The 19148-nt window shown below is 37.8% G+C and overlaps 1 protein-coding gene across 2 annotated transcripts in view; it reads right to left on the bottom strand.

Moving 5' to 3' along the window:
• USP9X (ubiquitin specific peptidase 9 X-linked) overlaps nucleotides 1-19148 on the bottom strand; it is a 102298-nt gene that overhangs the window by 36147 nt on the left and 47003 nt on the right. Inside the window, exons 14-24 of one of the 2 annotated variants that reach the window (XM_058019227.1) lie at nucleotides 17774-17907; nucleotides 13414-13501; nucleotides 11504-11846; nucleotides 10006-10101; nucleotides 8186-8397; nucleotides 6403-6643; nucleotides 6045-6194; nucleotides 5822-5942; nucleotides 5234-5364; nucleotides 4708-4986; nucleotides 1443-1568 (exon numbers count right to left, since the gene is read on the bottom strand). In XM_058019227.1, coding sequence (XP_057875210.1) covers nucleotides 1443-1568; nucleotides 4708-4986; nucleotides 5234-5364; nucleotides 5822-5942; nucleotides 6045-6194; nucleotides 6403-6643; nucleotides 8186-8397; nucleotides 10006-10101; nucleotides 11504-11846; nucleotides 13414-13501; nucleotides 17774-17907 — 1921 coding nt within the window. The remainder of the gene's footprint in view (nucleotides 1-1442; nucleotides 1569-4707; nucleotides 4987-5233; nucleotides 5365-5821; nucleotides 5943-6044; nucleotides 6195-6402; nucleotides 6644-8185; nucleotides 8398-10005; nucleotides 10102-11503; nucleotides 11847-13413; nucleotides 13502-17773; nucleotides 17908-19148) is intronic. The other variant, XM_058019228.1, reaches the window with a different exon arrangement.

The following is a 19148-nucleotide window of genomic DNA, read 5'->3' as shown; positions in this document are numbered from 1 at the left end:
ATATACACACATTACAAAACACACTCCAACTGCTATTATTTAGGGTTCCACATCAACTTTCAAAAAAATGACCAAACTTATCTAAAGTCTGTAGATCAAAACAGAATAATCCAAAAAATAGGCAATCTCTAAAAGCAGAAGGCAGACAGATGGATTTCAAGTTTCATTTTTCTAATGCTCAGACAATAAAAAAGGGGACTCTTAAGAAGCTGAGCTAGGTAGGTATCTGGAAACCTGAACAATGTGCCTTCTTGAACTGATATGGACATTAACAGTATTTCCAAGAAAAATAAAAGGTATTTTATATTTGTCACAAGCAAAGCAACCTTACAGCAACAGTGCCACAAGAAAAACAACAGGGTTTTTTTATCTCATTGTAGTTTCAAAGTCTTTAAGGATCAACTTTTTAAAAAAAGGTGAATTATTCCTCTCTGTGCTAAAGCCTTCTCTCTGGCCTATGGAAACTATGTCAGATATTTTTATTTTTAATTTTGAGATCCATTGTAAAGAGTCTTTGACCATCAAAACATGAAAAGGCAAAAAACCTTTCAAAGGCAACTACAATACACATGAATTTTAGATCTACAGCAGTATTCATAATTGCATAAAATTACAGACAAATCTTACACAGCACTACTGTTAAACACATTCAGATTTTGTTTGCTTGATGTGTTTGGTGAATGAAAAATTACTTATTTATTAGCAGGCCTCTAGGAAAGACAAAGGCAGAATTAAAAAACCTTTCCTCATATCTCACCTCAGAAGATACTTCTTCTATAGAAGAAATTTGATTAAATCAGAGTGGAATTGGCTGATTTTACACCTATGGATGCAAAACCACCACTGGGGGAAGGCAGATGGCTCAGTCTTGCATTGCAGCATGTTGTGCTTTCTTTAGACACTGCCCTTTGTTCTCAAGGGATAGTGAACTTGTCAACACCAAGATGAGGATACAGTAATACCTTCTGTCTAGATAGCTCAGAAATGTTTTGGGGATGGTTTTGTGGACATGCTATACACTACAGAAACACTGTATTTATGGCTTCCACCCTGGAAACCAAGGGATCCAGATGCAGGTGGAAGAGGAAGGTAAAGCAGTTGTGATTTTAGCTCCTGCTGAACTCAGTGATTTCACTGACATGTTCTCTAACAAGACTCCTCATTCCAGATCCAAATGGGCTTTGGCCACACCATACACATAAGACCACTATGTTTGCAAAGCACATTGTTTAGCCTTACTGAGGTTTTCATTTGTGTCATTAAAGCATCTTCAATATATAAAGACACACTGGCAATGATTTGAGATTTTTCTCTTTCATATGATCATTACCTAAAACATTTTAAAAGGAAAATCTTTGTCTTACAAAGCAACAAATTTAAGGATTAAGAAAATAGAAAAGATGCTATAAGGAAAAAGGTGATACAGAAAGGAATTCACCAACCTCATCAGATATTTGCTGTGCAAGACGTATTGCTACATTTCTCAGCATGCATTCTGAAGTTGGATTAGGAATGTTTTGTAGGGCATTTTGTAGCACCACTGCCTGGTCATGCGTAGCCTGGTTTATCTGGAAGAAAGTATTTCTCATACTTACTTTTACATGGGAAAAAAAAGCAAAAAGATATGAAGATCTAAAGTTACTTGGAAAGGTTTGATAGAAGTAGATAAGATCTTGGAAGGAAAACTTAGTGCAAAGGCCAACATAAATAAACCTCCTCATTTTCAAACAGATACCATCACACCTGCAGACACTATGCTGCTGCAGTGGACGATCACAGAGTACAAGCAGTTGAAAGGAAAGGCATTGCTCAAAGCTTATTAGGTTTGGGGGCTTGTTTATTGATCAGATTACCTCAAGCTGACAGAATTTTTTTCTGTTACAATGCCTCCTTCCCTTTCAGTAGATGTGGGAAAGAAAGGTTGGGTCAAACACGGGGGCTCCCTCTGGATTAGGTAAGAGTGTTCAGACAGAATATGGCTGCAGTTTTTATTATACAGAAGTACATTTTAAATATTTAAGTTACTCTTGAAGAATTCTGTTCTAAATGATCCCTCCTGTTTTTTATAATATTTTCAAAATAGAAACAGCAAGACAAGTTTTTATCTTTTTTTTTTTGTATTGGTTTGAGCATAGATCCCTCTCTCGTTAGTCTGCCAGAGCACCATAGTTTTGACAAAACCTGAAATGGGTGTTTCCTTCTCACAGACAAACAAAAGATGGTGTACTGTGGTTACAAATTAAAACAGAAGAGTTTCTTCATTTTTCTGTACCAGTTCACTCAAAAAGCCCATCTCAAAAGACACACTGTGAGGCTGCTGGGCAAGGTCTGGTGTTGGTCACATCCCTTGCTCTGTCAGCTTCTCTAAGACACTTGATTCAGAGAGCAAAGTTACAAAGCCTGCACTGAAGACTAACAGAGCTTCCACAGTCCCTCAGCTATTGGATGCTACTGGAAGTGATCAACAGCAATATGTATGGGGTAAATCAGTTCTGTGCACCAGAACACTGTATTTAACATTATTAATTCAACTTTCTATGAAAACAAGGAAGACAGTAACAATTTTAAAGGTACTAGTGACAGCAACAGACCAATAACTGAAAACTATAGATACATAACCTTGGTTGCCTACTCCTAAATACTGATGGAAAGCCAAGACAGAAATTATGCTTTGGTACTTATGCTTAAGGTAAGAGAATTTAAAAATTTTAACAAATCCGACCTGCATCCCAAGGGAATAAAAAATACCAAAAGTCCCTCAAAGAGGATGATGGTGACAGCAAGAATAACAGTGTTTTTTCCAACAAACCTGTTATTATTAAATCAGATGTTTGCAACTCCAAATAGTGAAAGTCAGCAACTGCAGACAAATGTTACTACCTCTTAAGAAGTCAGCCTAAGTCTGTTTCAAACAATACTTCAAGACTCAAGTGATGCAATGTGTGTTCCAAACTGCCCTTTAAATAACTGTTGTAAGAAAACAGGGCAGTAAAATGTACTCATTTTAAATAGACGAAAGATAGGGTGGCAAACAGGGTGCATTAATATATTCCTATTATACTCTAACATGAGACATAAAAAGGGATCTTCACTTCTTTGTAATCATTAAGAGTTTTGATTTACTTGAACAATAATTAATTATGTATCTTCTAACGGATGCAGCTAACCAGAACAGGTACTTATGTTTGAGATTTAAGGGGAATGTACTTCTCCAATTCAGAGATGGATCTCAGTATTTTGGAATTAAGTGCTCTGAAGTGGGGCTCTCTGTGTATTCTTGAAGACAGGTTATAAATAAATAAACTATTTAAGATGAAACCTCACAGATGGGGAATTCACATTTATCATGGAACATGCTGAGTTGGAAGGGCCCCACAAGGATCAAGTCCAACTCCTGGCCCTGCACAGAACCATCCCCAGAGTCACACCATGTGCCTGAGAGCATTGTCCAAACACTTCTGGAGCTCTGCCAGGCTGGTGCTGTGACCACTGCCCTGGGGAGTCTGTTCCAGGGCCCAACCACCCTCTGGGGGAAGAACCTTTCCTAATATCCAACCTAAACCTCCCCTGACACAAGTTCAGGCCATTCCCCTGGGTCCTGTCACTGTCCCCACAGAGCAGAGATCAGTGCCTGCCCCTCCTGTTCCCCTCACAAGAAGCTGTGACTGCACTGAGGTCCCCCCTCAGTTTCCTCCAGGCTGAATAGAGCAAGTGCCCTCAGCACCTCATTACACAGCTTCCCCTCAAGGCCCTTCACAGCATGCCTGTGGGCCCTCCTTGGAATGCTCTCCAAGAGTTTTGTATCTCATGGTGCCCAAAACTGCCCCCAGCACTTGAGGTGAGGCTGCTGCAGCCCAGAGCAGAGCAGGATAATCCCCTCTCTTGCCCAGCTGGTGATGCTGTGCCTGATGTCCCTCAGGACACAGATGTCCCTCGTGGCTGACAGGGCACTGCTGGCTCATATTGAACTGGCCATCAAGCAGGACACCCAGGTCCCTTTCTGTGTCACTGTTTTCCAGCATCTCATTCCTCAGTGTGTCCATATATCCAGGGTTGCCCCACCCCAAGTGCAGAATCTGGCACCAGCCCTTGTTGAACTCTGTATGGTTGGTGATTGCCCACTCCTCTCATTTGCTGAGACCTCTGCAAGGCCTCCCTGCCCTCCAGGGCATCAACAGCTCCTCTCAGTTCTGTATTATCTGCAAACTTGCTCAGCATCCCTTCCAGTCCTGCATCCAGGTCGTTTATGAAGATGTTGAAGAGCACAGGGCTGAGGATGGAGCCCTGCAGAGCCCCACCTGTGACAGGTCACCACTCTGTCACTATTCCCTACAGCCCTTTGTGCCCAACCTGTGAGCCAGCTGCTCACACACCACATGATGTGTTTATCCTGCTGTGTGCTGGACACTTTCTCCAGAAGGATGAATAGAGTTAAAAATGAGAAGTTACCTGTACTGACAATCATGCAAACCACTGAAAATCATACACAGAGCAAGTGCTAACTTTTTACAATCACCAAGAAATAGGATTTGTTTAGTAAGTTGATCTCTTTTTTAGAATTGCAAAACATTATCTGAAAGTACCCTGAGTCCTTGATGTGCAATGCACTCAAAGAACAGAATGTCAGTGAGAAGTAAGGAGATGCAGCTGCACACATGATAAAACACAGAGCACACTGCTATTTGCAGCAAGGAAGATTTATATTACCGGTGAAATTGTACTCGTGCCTTCCACAACTGGCTGACAAGCTTCTGCCACAGCTCGAACATGGCCATATCCAATTGCTGTTAGCAATAATTTGGCTATTTTTAGAGCATTAAGGTAGGCACCCCTTCGAGTTTCCATATCTGCATTTGGCAGGAAGTTATTTCTGGTCAGCATGCTCAGCACAAGAGGCAAACCACCACTTTTCAGGAAGTTGTACTGGAAGTCACTGGCATCTTCTCCCAGAGGTGCACTGGCAGGCATTAACAAGGCATAAACTACCTGTAGAAGAAAATACAGAGTTAACAAATGGAAATGCACCAGCTTGGACACAGATGACTGACCATGAGAATTTGTAGCAATACTACACAAGCAATGCTTTGACAGCACTGGTCATACACGTTTATGTTCAGTATTTTCAATTGTTAATTTCAAACCAGAATTTGATCTTAGGCTTCCATAATGTTACAGACAGGACTGCCACAGAGAGAACTGACAATTTTTTAAGAACAGGCAAAGCATCACTAACCTCTGTTAGGTACAGCACTTGTGAGGCAGAAGGACCAAAGAACAGAGAATCAAGGGATGGACTAAGGCTGCTTTCCCCAAGCTTTGCATGATCTAAACAAATTGCTCTTAGTTTCTCGACCGTAGTGTTATCTGCAATAAAAACACAGCTTATGAGCATTTTGCAGCAAAAGTACTCCACAACAGGCCAGTATTTATAATTATAAATCTGAAAAATTTTAAGTGTCTCAAAACTGTTGCAAAAACTTACAGACAAAATCAGACTACAGAGTGTTCCCCGATGATTATTACAGTCAAAAGTGCTCCTATTAAAGCAGTGCTACAAAAACACCTTAGAATACAATGCTCCCCATTTTCACTACACTGTGGCATTAACCCCAGTACCAACTGCAAACTATGCAGCTTCATATAGCAGATAATAACTACTTGGGAAATCTTTTACAGTCCTGAGGATAACAGTAATGAATTACAGTACCAATACATTACCAGAAAGTAGAAAATACTCTCCTATCTTCACTTTTATGTATCAGATGAGGTATTATTTTACAGCATATTACAAGATGAAAAAAAGGATCAAGTTAAGTTTTACCTGGTGGCATGAGCTTCATAAGAACACGAGCTCCATCTCTAAGAGGTGGCATATTTAGACTACTGCCCAAGTCTGCAACTTGCCAAAGAAAAGAGATGTATCGAGGATGCAGTGACATGATCTTAAAATAAGCAAATTAAAAAAATATATAAATAAAAATTGTTAGCCAAGACAAAGTGTAAGAAAAACCATGTTTGAACTGGTAATTTCAGAACATGCTTACCACTCCAGGCAAACAGCTTTCAACTTCTGGATTTGGACCATCACTGTAGTGATTGCCATGATTGCCCGGAGAACCAGTTGAAGAGTCAGAAGAACTATCTGGACTTGAGGGCATATTAGAATTTATCTGTGTAAGCTTAGCTGTAATTAGCTGAAAAACACAATTACAGTTTTAATATCTCCAAAAATTAAGATTCTTTACCAAATAAGCATCTGATAAAATGTTAATGGCATAATATAAGAAGAAAGAACAGAATTATTTCGCAAAAATAAATGACGCCATGCACGATATTTTTCAAGCATTTACAAAAGGGAAGGAACATCTGACTTGATGTAAATACCCAGCCTGCAACACTTACCGTTTTATCCTTGAGATTCAGCTGCCCAATTAACTTTCTGTCATCTGCAGGATCCACCAGCTCACCCCCAATGAACAGCTCTACTTTTGTGTGTGCGCTGTTGGCTTTAATGCGATTGAGGATGCAGCGCCGCACTTGGCCAATGGTGTCGTTCGTGTGAGACCAAATATCCAAATCTTCCACCTGCCGGCCTTGGTTTGGAAAACGAACCACAAGTGTGATATGTTTACCACGGAAAGCCCTGAAAATAAACAGAAAAGTGAAAGTTATTTTTGTCCTCATGAAATAAATTCTTTTCCTTCCTGCATTTTTTGCAGCTGGCATTTCAACATCAAATCTTTATGTGGTATTTTCCAGTGTAAGATTTAGTGAAAGCCCCAGCAACTATGGCAAAAACATACACAGAATCTTTGAAGAAGCCACACTAGTACAAATGCATTAATCATATGGTCAAATTTACAATCAGGTTATGAACACTGACAGAAATTTTAGAAGTCTCTTATAAAGTTCTAGATCTCTTCTCTGTCTTGTAACTTCCTGATCATAAAGCACAAACAAAGCTTAATCAGTCAGACTGGCAATGATATTTTGCTCTTTGCAGAGCAACTCAAGCTTTAAATACACCAAGATCAGAAAAATCCATCAGGTTGCCAATGCCTTAATGCCTTCTGTCAAAATCAGCCTTAAATGCCTTCTGTCAAAAACTGTTATAAATTTTATGCTAGAACTCCAGTTTTTAAAATCATAACCTTTTCAAGAAAGTTTGAAGGGGTCAAAAAAGGAAGAAATAGTTTCACATTAGCAGTGATCACACTCCACAGAATGGCAGAGAGCTCATTAGGAAAGATGTGCCCAGATAAGCCCAAGAAACTAATCCCATGCAACAAAAGGCAAAAACTCCTCATAAAGCTCCTTGCTAACAAGGCCAGTGAAAGATTAGTCTAATCAAATAAGCAGTCCATAAAAAAAAAGATGTATCTACAATCAAAAATAAAACTTTGTTAGGACTCATCAGTCAATCAATATATGCAGCAAAAAAGCTGCAGCAACACTGCAAATTACTGATACACCATGAAGAAACAGAAATTGCTTCAATTTTTTTGACAAAAAGGTCATTTAAAGTAAGTGGATGAAAAACCTCCACCATGTTTAAAAATATGTTAGCTGCATCATAAATCCATAGAGACACCAAGGATTTAAGCTAAGTTTTCACTCAAGGACAAGTATAAGAACAGTGAAGGTGTACAGAAAATAAATATACTTCAAAGTACTGGTTCTGTTCTTCCCCTCTTTGTGAGGAGCTTATAGAATATTTCACTTAAAAATAATTAAAAATTTAATCTTGCAAAGTAAGACTGAGATATATACAAACAATTCTGGAAGGTGAATGTATACATTTACAACATGTTTTTGTATAATAAGACTATGAGAAACAAAAAGTTATGATAATGTAAAGAACAGTACTGCTTTTAAGTAATTATCTGAAATAAAGAATTGTATCCAAAACAACTGAGCCTCAAGGTACGTTGTGCTAGTTATACAAGAAACCACCAAGTTTATTTTTAGGCCTGCTGCCCCTTTCATATATACTTCTATTTGCCTGATCTTGCAAAAAAACTTAAATTAAATACAGTTTCATACATTAGCAAAGAAAAGGGAATCCTGAAACACTGTGAAACCATTTCCTGAAGAGAAACCCTTTAGAATGTAAAAATGCCAAGGATAATAGTACTGGTTTAGTTTAACAGAAATCAAAATCATGATATTGCTTTTTCACACATACCTTGACATAGGTAGAATAGTTCTCTCTTCGTGGTAATCACTGTCACACTCATTTATATACTCCCTTAAAACAGTCAGCACTCTCACCATCCTTATTGCTTCTTGTCTTGCACAGTTGATGCTGTCTTTGTCTCCATCCAACACACATAAAGTATCATAGGAGGCTTTTAGACGGTCGAAACAGGACTGAATGAAGTCTTCATGAATCACTACCTAATTACATTAAGAAATTGGTGTAATTACAAGACATATTAGAATCCATCTTTTCAGAAGAATGACAAAATGATAAAGGAAAAAAAAATCCCCAAAACCAAACCAGGTAAGTTATTCAAGAAACCTGTTTTATTCCAGCAACTCCCACCAAGAGATAGCTCTAAATTAGTGTGCACTTCAATAATCTCACGTCATCAGCAGCTGTAACTGTACTGTATGTATATAGAAAAAGTGAAAATTTGGACCCAAAACACTGAATTGAACTTTCACTTTCTCCTTTTCTCAGACTATGTTAAAGAATTCTTGTGAGCACGTAAATCCAGCACTTCTGGAAGTGTCAGAGCTAAGCATGTGCAGATGGACAGATCAATGCACGCTTAGTAAGCCCAGACCTACAGCAAGAGAGAAGCCTTCAGCCATCTGCCACTGCAGGAAAATACAGCTTGAATGGCTGTGAATTCACCACCTAGAGCAGCTGTGCTGGACCTGGCAGACTGGCAGCTCTGAAGATTATGAAAGTGTTTTTGAAGACAAGTAGAATATCAGTTTTTAGAAATACACCTGGCAAGTTATCAACTGGAGATTGTCCAAAGGACAAAAGGACAATGTTCCTCCACTAATTTTGTGCAGTCACATAATTACAGAATGGTTTGGGTTGGAAGGGGCCTTGACTATTTTTATGGCCTCTTCTGGACTCTCACCAGCAGCTCCACGTCCTTCCCATGTTAGGAATCCCAGAGCTGGATGCAGCACTGCAGGTGGGGTCTCACCAGAGCAGACAAGAAGGGCAGAACCCCCTGCCTGGAGCTGCTGCCCATGCTGCTGTTGATGGAGCCCAGGACACCGGTGGCTTTGTGGGCTGCCAGTGCATGTTGGGCTTCTTCTCAACCAACACCCCCAAGTCTTTCTCTGCAGGGCTGCTCTTGATCTGTTCATCTCCCAGCCTGTATTTGTGCCTGGGATTGCCCCAACCCAGCTGCAGAACCTTGCACTTGGCTTTGTTGAACTTCACAAGGTTCTCAAGGGTCCACTACCCAAGCCTGACAAGGACCCTGTGGATGAAATCCCTTTCCCTTACAGAAACCCAGCATCTCTTCTCTGTCCACTGAATCATCTCCTGGCAAATATTAATGCAGGGAGATAACATCTGATTTGCTAGACCTCAGCTTGACTACTACACAGAAATTCAGTGACCCTTTGTAAGGGGCATGCCAGAAAAAAAAGATTACATTAGCTTGTGACAACACCCCACAGACCCAGCCCCTGAACATACTCATATGAGTAAGTGCCACAATTTGCAGTGCAACAAAAGACTTTCCTCTTATGACATTAACTGTTTTCTGAGTAATAAGAGCAAATACAGCAGATGAACTTAGTAGGAAAAATTAATGAGAGTTCAGTCTGTAAATATGAGAAAAAACTTTAGTTCTGCATCTGCCCATAATTTGATGGTTGGACTCACCCGACAAAACACAGAAACTATTTCCTGTTTTCAAATCTTTCAACTACAAAAATATCACCAAACTGATGTTTAAGACTATTATTTGAAAACTATTTTTAAAGACTATTTTTATTTTTATTCCATTCATTCTTCTTGTTTTTTCTTACCTGATTAACTTGTAACCTTGGGCCAAGATTAGTATAGATCTCTTTAAGAAGGTCTATTGCTCGGTTTGCAATGTCATCATTTCCCTGAATCACAACCTGGCACAATTGAAAAAAAAAAGCATTTACATCTCTTTAAACTTGCTGGTGTAAAAATGCAAGCCAAAACTGCTACATAAGAATCTCAACACAACAACATGTCTAATTATTTTATGAGGTGAAAGGGACTAAAACAGTTAGAAAACACAACCAATAAAACTTAGGCTCAAGATGATTATATGAGGAAAAATTAATAATTAATTAGCTTTGAAGTTCAGAGCTGGCAAAAAAGGCTGATGTTCTATAAACAGAGTAAAAGCAGTGTTTATATGTTCATGTTCACATTAACAATCCAAATTTTCTCTTGTTTCAGAGAATAAGAAAACTTCTTCAGACACCTCAACAATCTGCATCTCAAGACAGAATTTTAAAGTATTTAAATGGCTCTGAATGGGTGGAAAGGAGACAAGCAAATGAATTCTGCTTCTAACCTGATAATCTAAACTTTAATTACTAGTCACCAGGTCTGACAGCAGGTTTTATAGGCAACCCTCATGAGTTTTGCTGATCAGAGTAAGCTGATTCCCCAAACTAAAACATGCTAACATTCTGTGGGGACTCTGTTCACAAACATGATGTGAACTTACTTGTATAAAAATTGAGATCTACTTTGGTTTTAACTATTATCACCAGGATTAAAATACCCAACCCTTCAAAAAGCCACAATCAAAATTACTGAAGACTGCTGCTGTACACATTTTACAAACACAGCCATGACAATCATGTCACAGGGCACCATAGTGGGCTCTAATGCAGCTCTTGAGAACTAGAAACACTCTGAAAAAATTAGGTTACAGTTTAAATACTGATGGTTTTCACCAACAGATTTGGCAAGCTTCAGGAAGCTACAACCTTCCTATTGAAAAGGAAGGTTCTATACATAGAGAATAGATGGTTATATGGAATCTATAGATCCTAGAAAACCACCATACTTAGCCAAAAGGTTGTGGTTATAGAAGGAAGAAACAATCAGCAATCACTTGGTCTGATCTAGAATCACTCCAGTTTACCACACTAGAAGGAATACCATGGAATAGCTTAATGAAGTGCAGGAAACAAAGCTTCATTATAATGTGCATGTGAAAAAAAAAAGAGAACTCTACAGATAATTCACCTGGAAGGATCTTCTCTTCTTCAACAGTACTGACAAATTTTTAATTTCATGTGCATACATAAATGTACTTATGTTTCAAATAACTTTCCATTTAACATCGGTCTGCAAAGTTACCAACTTGCATACTTGCTGGGAAGGCAGTGGAGTCAAAAGCCATGAATTTAGTTGGAAAAAGCAGATTTTTGTAATTTCAGTCCATTACTAATAAATGGCACATTACTAAAAGCATAAAGAGACTGAGAAAGTCTTAGCAGTTAACCTTTCAGATGCTTCCTTCAATTAACTCACCCTCCAAAGGTAGTCTAATCCTATTAATTCCAGGTCATCCATCATATAGGCTCGTCTTTTTGCTACAAGCTTTCCTTCTCGACAGTTCACAGCTTTGAAGAAACGTTCAAAACATTTCATTCCATTTTCTGTTAATAGGGAAGGATCCAGCTGAAGCACATTATTTTCAAAGAAGTCCTTATTAATGTCAGGGTCTAAGTCTGGTTCATCCCCCATTAGTTTGGAATACCATTTAAAACAGGCTTCGCGATCACAAAGATAAACCGCATTTTCTGCTAAACACTTCCATATCTGCTTCGCCTGAGGGGCACAGAGCCACAGCTGACCATCCTTCAATAAAAATCTTGAGCAAAACAAAGAGACAATTAACAGCACTGTCTAATACACAGCCAGAGTTACAATTCAGTAAAAAGTACAACGCTGGATATGCACATTATACATGTATATATCACAAGTATGAGAACTTCATTTACATCATCAGTCCACTCATAATCAGCTCCATGATATCTTAGTAAGTTTGAATGAATCAAGACCAATCAAATCCAAATACACAAAAAACCCAAGCATTGTTTCCATTTTATATACAAAGAAATGCACACTTCCTAATGCACACTATTTAGTTTAAAAATCCGGTAACAACATATGAGAAAAAATTAATTCTGCAATGATTCACTATGTTTTAAGACTTGATTTAGTAAAATTGCTAAAAAGGTATCAATAGCATGGAGCAGAGCCAGAAGCAGAAATCAATGAACTGGAAATTTTCCCTTTTATTTAAGCAAGTTTTTAATTTGTGTTCAGTTATTATGAAACAATTATTAAGAACTTAAAATCTGAGAGCTAACACTAAGGAGGCTTCAGGAGGAACAAATGATAAACAAAGTTCTTTAGATTAATTTTTATTATTAATTTTTTTTATGTATAAGAAATCAGGGACTGAGTTATGGCACTGCTTTTCAGAAATTGCTAAATATATATTCTACATTTGACAGCCATGGAATTTCATAAATTTCTCTACATTAAGAAACAGTGAACTTAAATCTAAGGAAGTTACACTTTGGAACACGCAGGAGTGATACATTAAGTGTGCTATCCATGTGCTATTGTATAATTTCATTAAACAGTTAACACTTCAATTTAGTTAATGAAAATTCTCAGTAAAATTTTAAAAAGTAAAAGAAAATCTCCTTTACAAAATAAGGAAGAAATAATTCAAACATAACAATTCAAGTATTTTTACTCATTTAATACAAGGTTAAAACCAAGTGGGAAAAAGTTGAGAGAGACTCAGCCTAAAAAGTATCAGCATTCTGCAGCTCTTTGATGAGCACAGATATCCTGATGCTTTTTAGGCTTTGTCATTTTACTCCAACAGGAGCTGGCCAAAATCATCCAAATAATTTTTTTATTGTGCTTTCTTTCTGGGGCTCAGTTGCTGCCAACACATCATTACTGACTGAGGAAAGTATGTGTCAGTTTATGATCATGGATTTAATTCTGGTGTGATACAAGTAAGGACACAGGGCCACATCCCTACTTGGAATACTTTAAATTTTAAACTAAGTTACCCCAAGAGGAATGTAACTGTATCCATCACACACTGTATTTCAGTCAGTAAGGTTCTGCACACAGACAGGGAAAACTACAAATCTTAGCGCAGAATAAGAGCCTTGGATTCCAAATAGTCTAATAAACTTTATTTCATATATCCAACAGCAGCATAAAAGCCCTCCAGGAAAAAAAAACAAACCAAACCAAAAACATTCTATGTATTTTTGCATCTGAGTTTTGAAAGAAGTTAACAAAACAAATTAAAGCTATAGAAGAGAGAGAAATGCAAAGTGTATTTCTTCAAAAAGCATTCAAAATATTCCTAAAGAAGTTAAAGAAACGTTCAAGGTCAAGCTCACCGTAAGAAGTTCAGTCGCTCCTGCACCTCCTGCACGTGGCTGTAGCGGCTTCCTGGTCTCACAGTCTGAGGATCATACTCACCATGCTCTGCAAATAAAACACTTCATTAGGCAACACACCCAGAAAAGTGATGCTGGCTCCAGAAGACAGGGGGTGTTCGAAGACTTGGTACTCGGAATATAATCCAAGCCCAGAACATTTTCAGTGAGGTGTGTGAAAAGAGTTTTCAGCAGTCAGCCCCCAGTTAATGCTTCTCCTATGCTAAACACAGGCAAAGACTCCTGAGGTCTATAATCAAATCAACAATTATGTGCTCATTGTTCAGAAGAGTGAAAGTGCTACAGAACAATTATGACCTTGCACTCTACTTATTCATATAATTTTTTCCTATTTTCAAGTAGTCAGTTTGAAGTCAGAAGTCAGTTGAAAATAGAAATATACCAAGCATGTAACACAATTATCCAGTGCTTTTTTCCTGAGGATGCTTTAGTTTTGTTAAACAGCATCTTGTCCAAAATTTCATTTCTCTGTTTTCAGGCTTTTTCCACTCCAGAGGAAATCATTACTCCATTTCTTTACCACCTTTATACACAGCTATGCACACAACATCACTCAGAGGAATAAAGTATAAGACAACTTTATTTACTGCAAGTTTCCAAACATAAACCCCAAATGCTTGTAATACTGACAAGCTTGAAACAGAAGTCATATTTTGAAAGTAAGGCATGAAGTCAAATTTTTACCTGCATTTTGTCAAAGTTCATAATAATATTTTCTTAACAAACAGCAATTTTGTTCACAAGAACAAAATTTTGGTGTGGTTTTGTTTGGTGGTTGGCTGTTGTTTAGATTTTTTTATTTAAAGAGATACAATCTAGATCTGCACTTGCATTACCTTCATCTGTATCAGCAGTATTTCATCATGACACATTCATTATGACAGCTCCATTATAAACAAATTAATGCTTTATTTTTATTTGCAAAGATGTACAGATGGCCTTTAACTAAGGTGACCCAGCCATGGCAGACACCATCTCATGACAACATCAAGACTAACACTAAAATTTATCTTCAGAGCTGAAAATTAGTATCTCTTATTACATCAGGCAGGGGCAAAAATAAATACATCAGTGCTTCAAAATAAAGAGAAAAATAATTGTGATAAATACTCCTCTCTATATCCAAGTGTGAAAGCTACACTACCTTAAATATTGAGTGGCAGGGGAAACAGAAGACCAGTAGTTAATTAATGTCCGCAAAACTGAAGATATTATGTTCATCAGAAATCCTTAAAAATTAAATCATAATTCCCATGAAATGATCTTAAATGAGCAATGAGCAAAAGGAGAAATGTGGAAAAGAATCTGAAGAAATAATATAAGAGTATGTAAACAAAAATTATTTAAGAATTAGTAAAATATGCTGTGCCTCCACCAGAAAAATTATGCTGTGTCTCCAGCATAAAAAAAATCAGAGTAAATAAGCATATTGCAGAGAAATTAAAATAGACTACTTGAAGTGTTGGGTGCTGAGGGTGGGTTTTTTGTTTGATTTTCATTTGTTGAGGGGGAGGCGCTGGTGTTGGTTTATTTTCACAGTGGGAACTACCTGGGCTTTTTCTTCCTGACTAAAGTTTAATTCACAGACACAACATCAATAGTGGCAACGACAAGAGAACTCAAATCCAGCCAGCTGCAGACAGGGAATGCAGATGTACTTCAGAATTCTGAAAAACTCTGAACTATAAAAAAATTCTACTTCCCTAAATATTTTCTCTATCACATTCTTTCTACATCTCCCAGATTTATTTTCCACTCTGTACATCCCACAGCAAGTCAAAGTGTAATCTCCTTAAAAATTGCTCTTATACACTGGAGCAGAAAACAGCTGGTTGAAAATTTAAGTATAATTAGTGATAAACACACACAGAAGATCATATGGTACAGTTTCTACAAAACCATTTCATTAACACTTTGGACTTTTTATTACTGCAGAAAAAGAGAGATAAAGGAGAATTAAAATTTTCAAAAGATCTTTGATACATCTTTGAAAAGATGAAACTGTGACCTCCTTCAGGACTACAAGATCCACGAGCAGTTGTCTCATCTCATGGAGGACTTTGCAGAGCTGAAGGAAAGGATGAGTTCAAGAGAAGGGAAAACCACAGAGCATGGAAAAAATTCAGAAATATAGAATAGGCTTCCCTTTAATCCTAAAAGGGCAAACATATTAAAGGGGAGTATCCCAGAAAACACTATGCATTAGTGAATAACAGACTAGAAACACTGCTTTCCATCACCAAACACAACTAGGGAAGACTTCAAGGAAAACAAACATATGGCAAATTCAAAATGAATTTTAAAATATCCAAATTACATAGTAATTGCAGTGTTAAGTGCCAAGAATATCTGTCAACAACTGGATTTTTTATTTTTATGGCATTTGTTTGACCTGTGCTGTTTGTGCCTTTGCCTTGAATTTTCCCCCTCTGTCTCATTCACCTTCTCCAGCCAAGCTTAATTCTACAGCTTCCAGTTCCTTCTGATTTCACATGCATAATCTTCTTTCTTCCCCTTTCATTTATTCCCTTTCATTTATACAGCCCCCTGGCATATTTTCTCCCCTTCCATGAAGGCATGGAAGACAAACATCACAGTATTCTATGTTCTGCTCTATTTAGTATATAAAACTGAAAATTAAAGAGTTTTTGCACAGGAGCTGTGGATTACAGTCTGAGCACAGTTATCTGGAACATGAGGAAGATCTCCTGGTTGCCCTTAATAACGTAATAAAGTGCCTAATAAAAAAACCCACACTATTATTCTTCTGCTTCTGTACTCTGATACAAATGAGAAGTTCTGCAGCAGCTTCATCTCAAGAAAGAGCATTTTAATTGCTTTGTAATTAGATTAAATTTAAACCCTTTACACACTTGTAATTCCTATTGCATTGAAGATGTTTGTATCACTGCTTAACTGAGTCACTACAGCTGGGGAGGGGCAGGGCAATGTGGGTTTTTGGGAAAGGAAAAGAATCATGCAAGTCATCAGCCTAATTCTTCTGCCCTCAACAATTTGATATGTAAACAGTATTTTCAACAACCTTTTGGCTTGAAAATTAAAAAATAAGATAAATTAAAAATAGTTCCTACACTAATACTGAAAACAGACCAAATAATTTAGTATTATTTTAACATTATTAGTGCAATGTTATAATTAGTTAAGGTACTTAAATTAGGGTAAACCACTCCATGTATTCCTGAATGGAGAAATATAGTAGTATGTAGATTTAACTGAATGTTATTCTCACTGTCCTACACCTTGCTGAAGTGGGTTCATCTTCACAGAGCACCATTATTTACACAAGTCCATGTATGCATGTATTTTGGATAACTCTTATAGAAAATACATTATATATATATATATATTTATAAAAATTACTCCAAAACACGTGAATTCCAGAAAGGCCACTTTCCTGTGCACTGGTAGCTACAAGCTCTCCCATGTGCAAATATCCTGTCCTCCCTGAATGACCTACATTGAATCCCTGCAGAACATCCTGTGTTATTTCTGAGATGCAACAGAAAGGCTGCCAGGCTGATATGAGGCCAGGGTAGAACAGTCCTTGGTTCCAGTCAGTAAAGTCAGTGGTGGGGAAGGAGGAGTGTAAATCTCCTCCTTTCACTTCTGTTGGTGTAATTTTATATTTCAAAAACTGTGGTCCAGTGTACCAAGTTTCCTGGCCCACTATTCTCCTTAATTTCCATGCTTCTACCTCAGCAGCTAAAAGTTAATCCAGAGTAAGAGGGTAAATTCACCAGCAAAGAGCTGGATGTAGCCTAAAATACAAAAATACTGACACAATGTGCTGCCCAAGCGCTGCTAATAACAAACACAGTGAGAGAGCCTGAACAGACGTGGGAGTTACACAGGAAAATGAAATGGTATCCCTGTGGTTTGAAGTCCTTCTCCCTGCCAAATTCCAAATATTGGCTGCAAAATGAGGTGATTAAAACACTTGTCAAAGGAGCCTTCAAAATTCAAAACTACAAGTTTACTACTAGAACCTTCCACAAAAAAAACTAAGTAGGGCAAGATGATTTTTATCAATCCACACACAAACAATGGCTGCCATGTTCTCATATTCTGCTGTAAAACACACATTTTCAATTATAAAAAAGAAAAAAATTAGTATTTAAGCTTTTCTTACCCAGTCAACACAAAGGCTATTAACCCCACAGAAGCTTGAAAATTAAACAAATAAACGTAATAGTTATTTTATTATGGGAATTTACTTTTAACTCCATTTTCAACTGGAGTTCTCCTATACTCTACAAAGCAATTAGATGTTCAAACTCACCTTTAGCATACTGCCTCATGCTTTCCATATAGGCAGAGAGGTTTTCTGCAACCAGTGTGACGAGGGCGTGATTGTGCTGAAGTTGATTGATTAAGTCGTGTCGGTAAAACACGTGGGGACTTCTCTGAGTTTGACTGAAATTAAAATACAAGTGTTAGAGGAAGAGAAAGCTTTGCATCAAATAGCTCAGAAATCAATTTAAGAGACAAATCTTTGATGCAAGATCCAAATTTTCCTACAATATCTCAAACAGAACACAGATTAAGTTTCTGACAATATTTTTGTATCTTCTGATGTATCACCAGTTCTTAGGAGTTACTAAAGCAGGTCATTTATGAGGATTTTATGGCTACAAAATGCATGGAAAGCATCAGAGCAATGGGAGCAGCTCAGTGTGCTGGAAGGAGAATATCTGCAGCAAGACAGAAGATAAATAAACACCTGCCCAAAATGCACAGTAGACCTTCAACTACAGTATAACTACAATATGCATAACCCTGGTTTCTCCCACAGCCATCTGATATTATTTTCTACATTTAACATTAAAACACCAAGCAAAACTCATTACCATAGTTAAAGTACACTAGCCAATAACCCAACAAATTATTTCAATACTTTAAAACCCCCTAAAAATAGTATTGATTTTTTCCTAACAATAACTATGTGGGAAAATGTTGGTACAAGCAAAAACACCTGTTACACAGAGCATATAACCTAAAAGCCCCTAGAAAAATTCAAGAAAGGAAATATCCCAAATAAATAATTAGATTGATATTTAAGTGTATTATAAAGACCTGACCAAAAATGCTTCTCTTAAACAACACTAGAAATATTCAGATGACAGAAGCAAAGTACAGAGCTTGTGTCCAAGACCCACATGCCATGAACACTATCAGATTCTAGAGCCTGAGGACTCATCACCTCTGCAGAACACTCTCCAATTTCTCAACTGCTGCATCTGTAGATAAGAGCACTGATCTTGGCTGCATAAACCAGAACTGCTCTTCCACAGCAAAGAGAGAAAAAAAGAAAACAAGTGGCTGTCAGGGGGAAGAGCAGCATTTCTCATTCCCATTCAGCTGATCCCACAGCCTGCCCTAAACAAACAAAGATCTGATTTCCAACTTGTTCTCCTTTCTTTCAACACTTAAACAAGCAGACCTCAGAATGAGCTGAGTGGATTACAGGTAGGAATTCCCACCCTTCCTGGGAAAGAGGGTGTCCATACCACATGGCCTACAGCACCCCACAGCACTTCCACACCTTCAGAGAACAGTGGGGAAGGCAAGAAATGCCAGCTCCAGCATCAGCTGACAGTGATCTCTGCAGCTGATAACCACATTTCATTGTAGATGTAACAGCACAGATAAACTGA

The sequence above is a fragment of the Melospiza georgiana genome, chromosome 2 (genome assembly GCF_028018845.1).
Source record: "Melospiza georgiana isolate bMelGeo1 chromosome 2, bMelGeo1.pri, whole genome shotgun sequence".
In the NCBI taxonomy this organism is placed as follows: Eukaryota; Metazoa; Chordata; class Aves; order Passeriformes; family Passerellidae; genus Melospiza; species Melospiza georgiana.
Note: the sequence above shows the minus strand (reverse complement) of the source record. Positions and strands in the feature narration are given on the sequence as shown.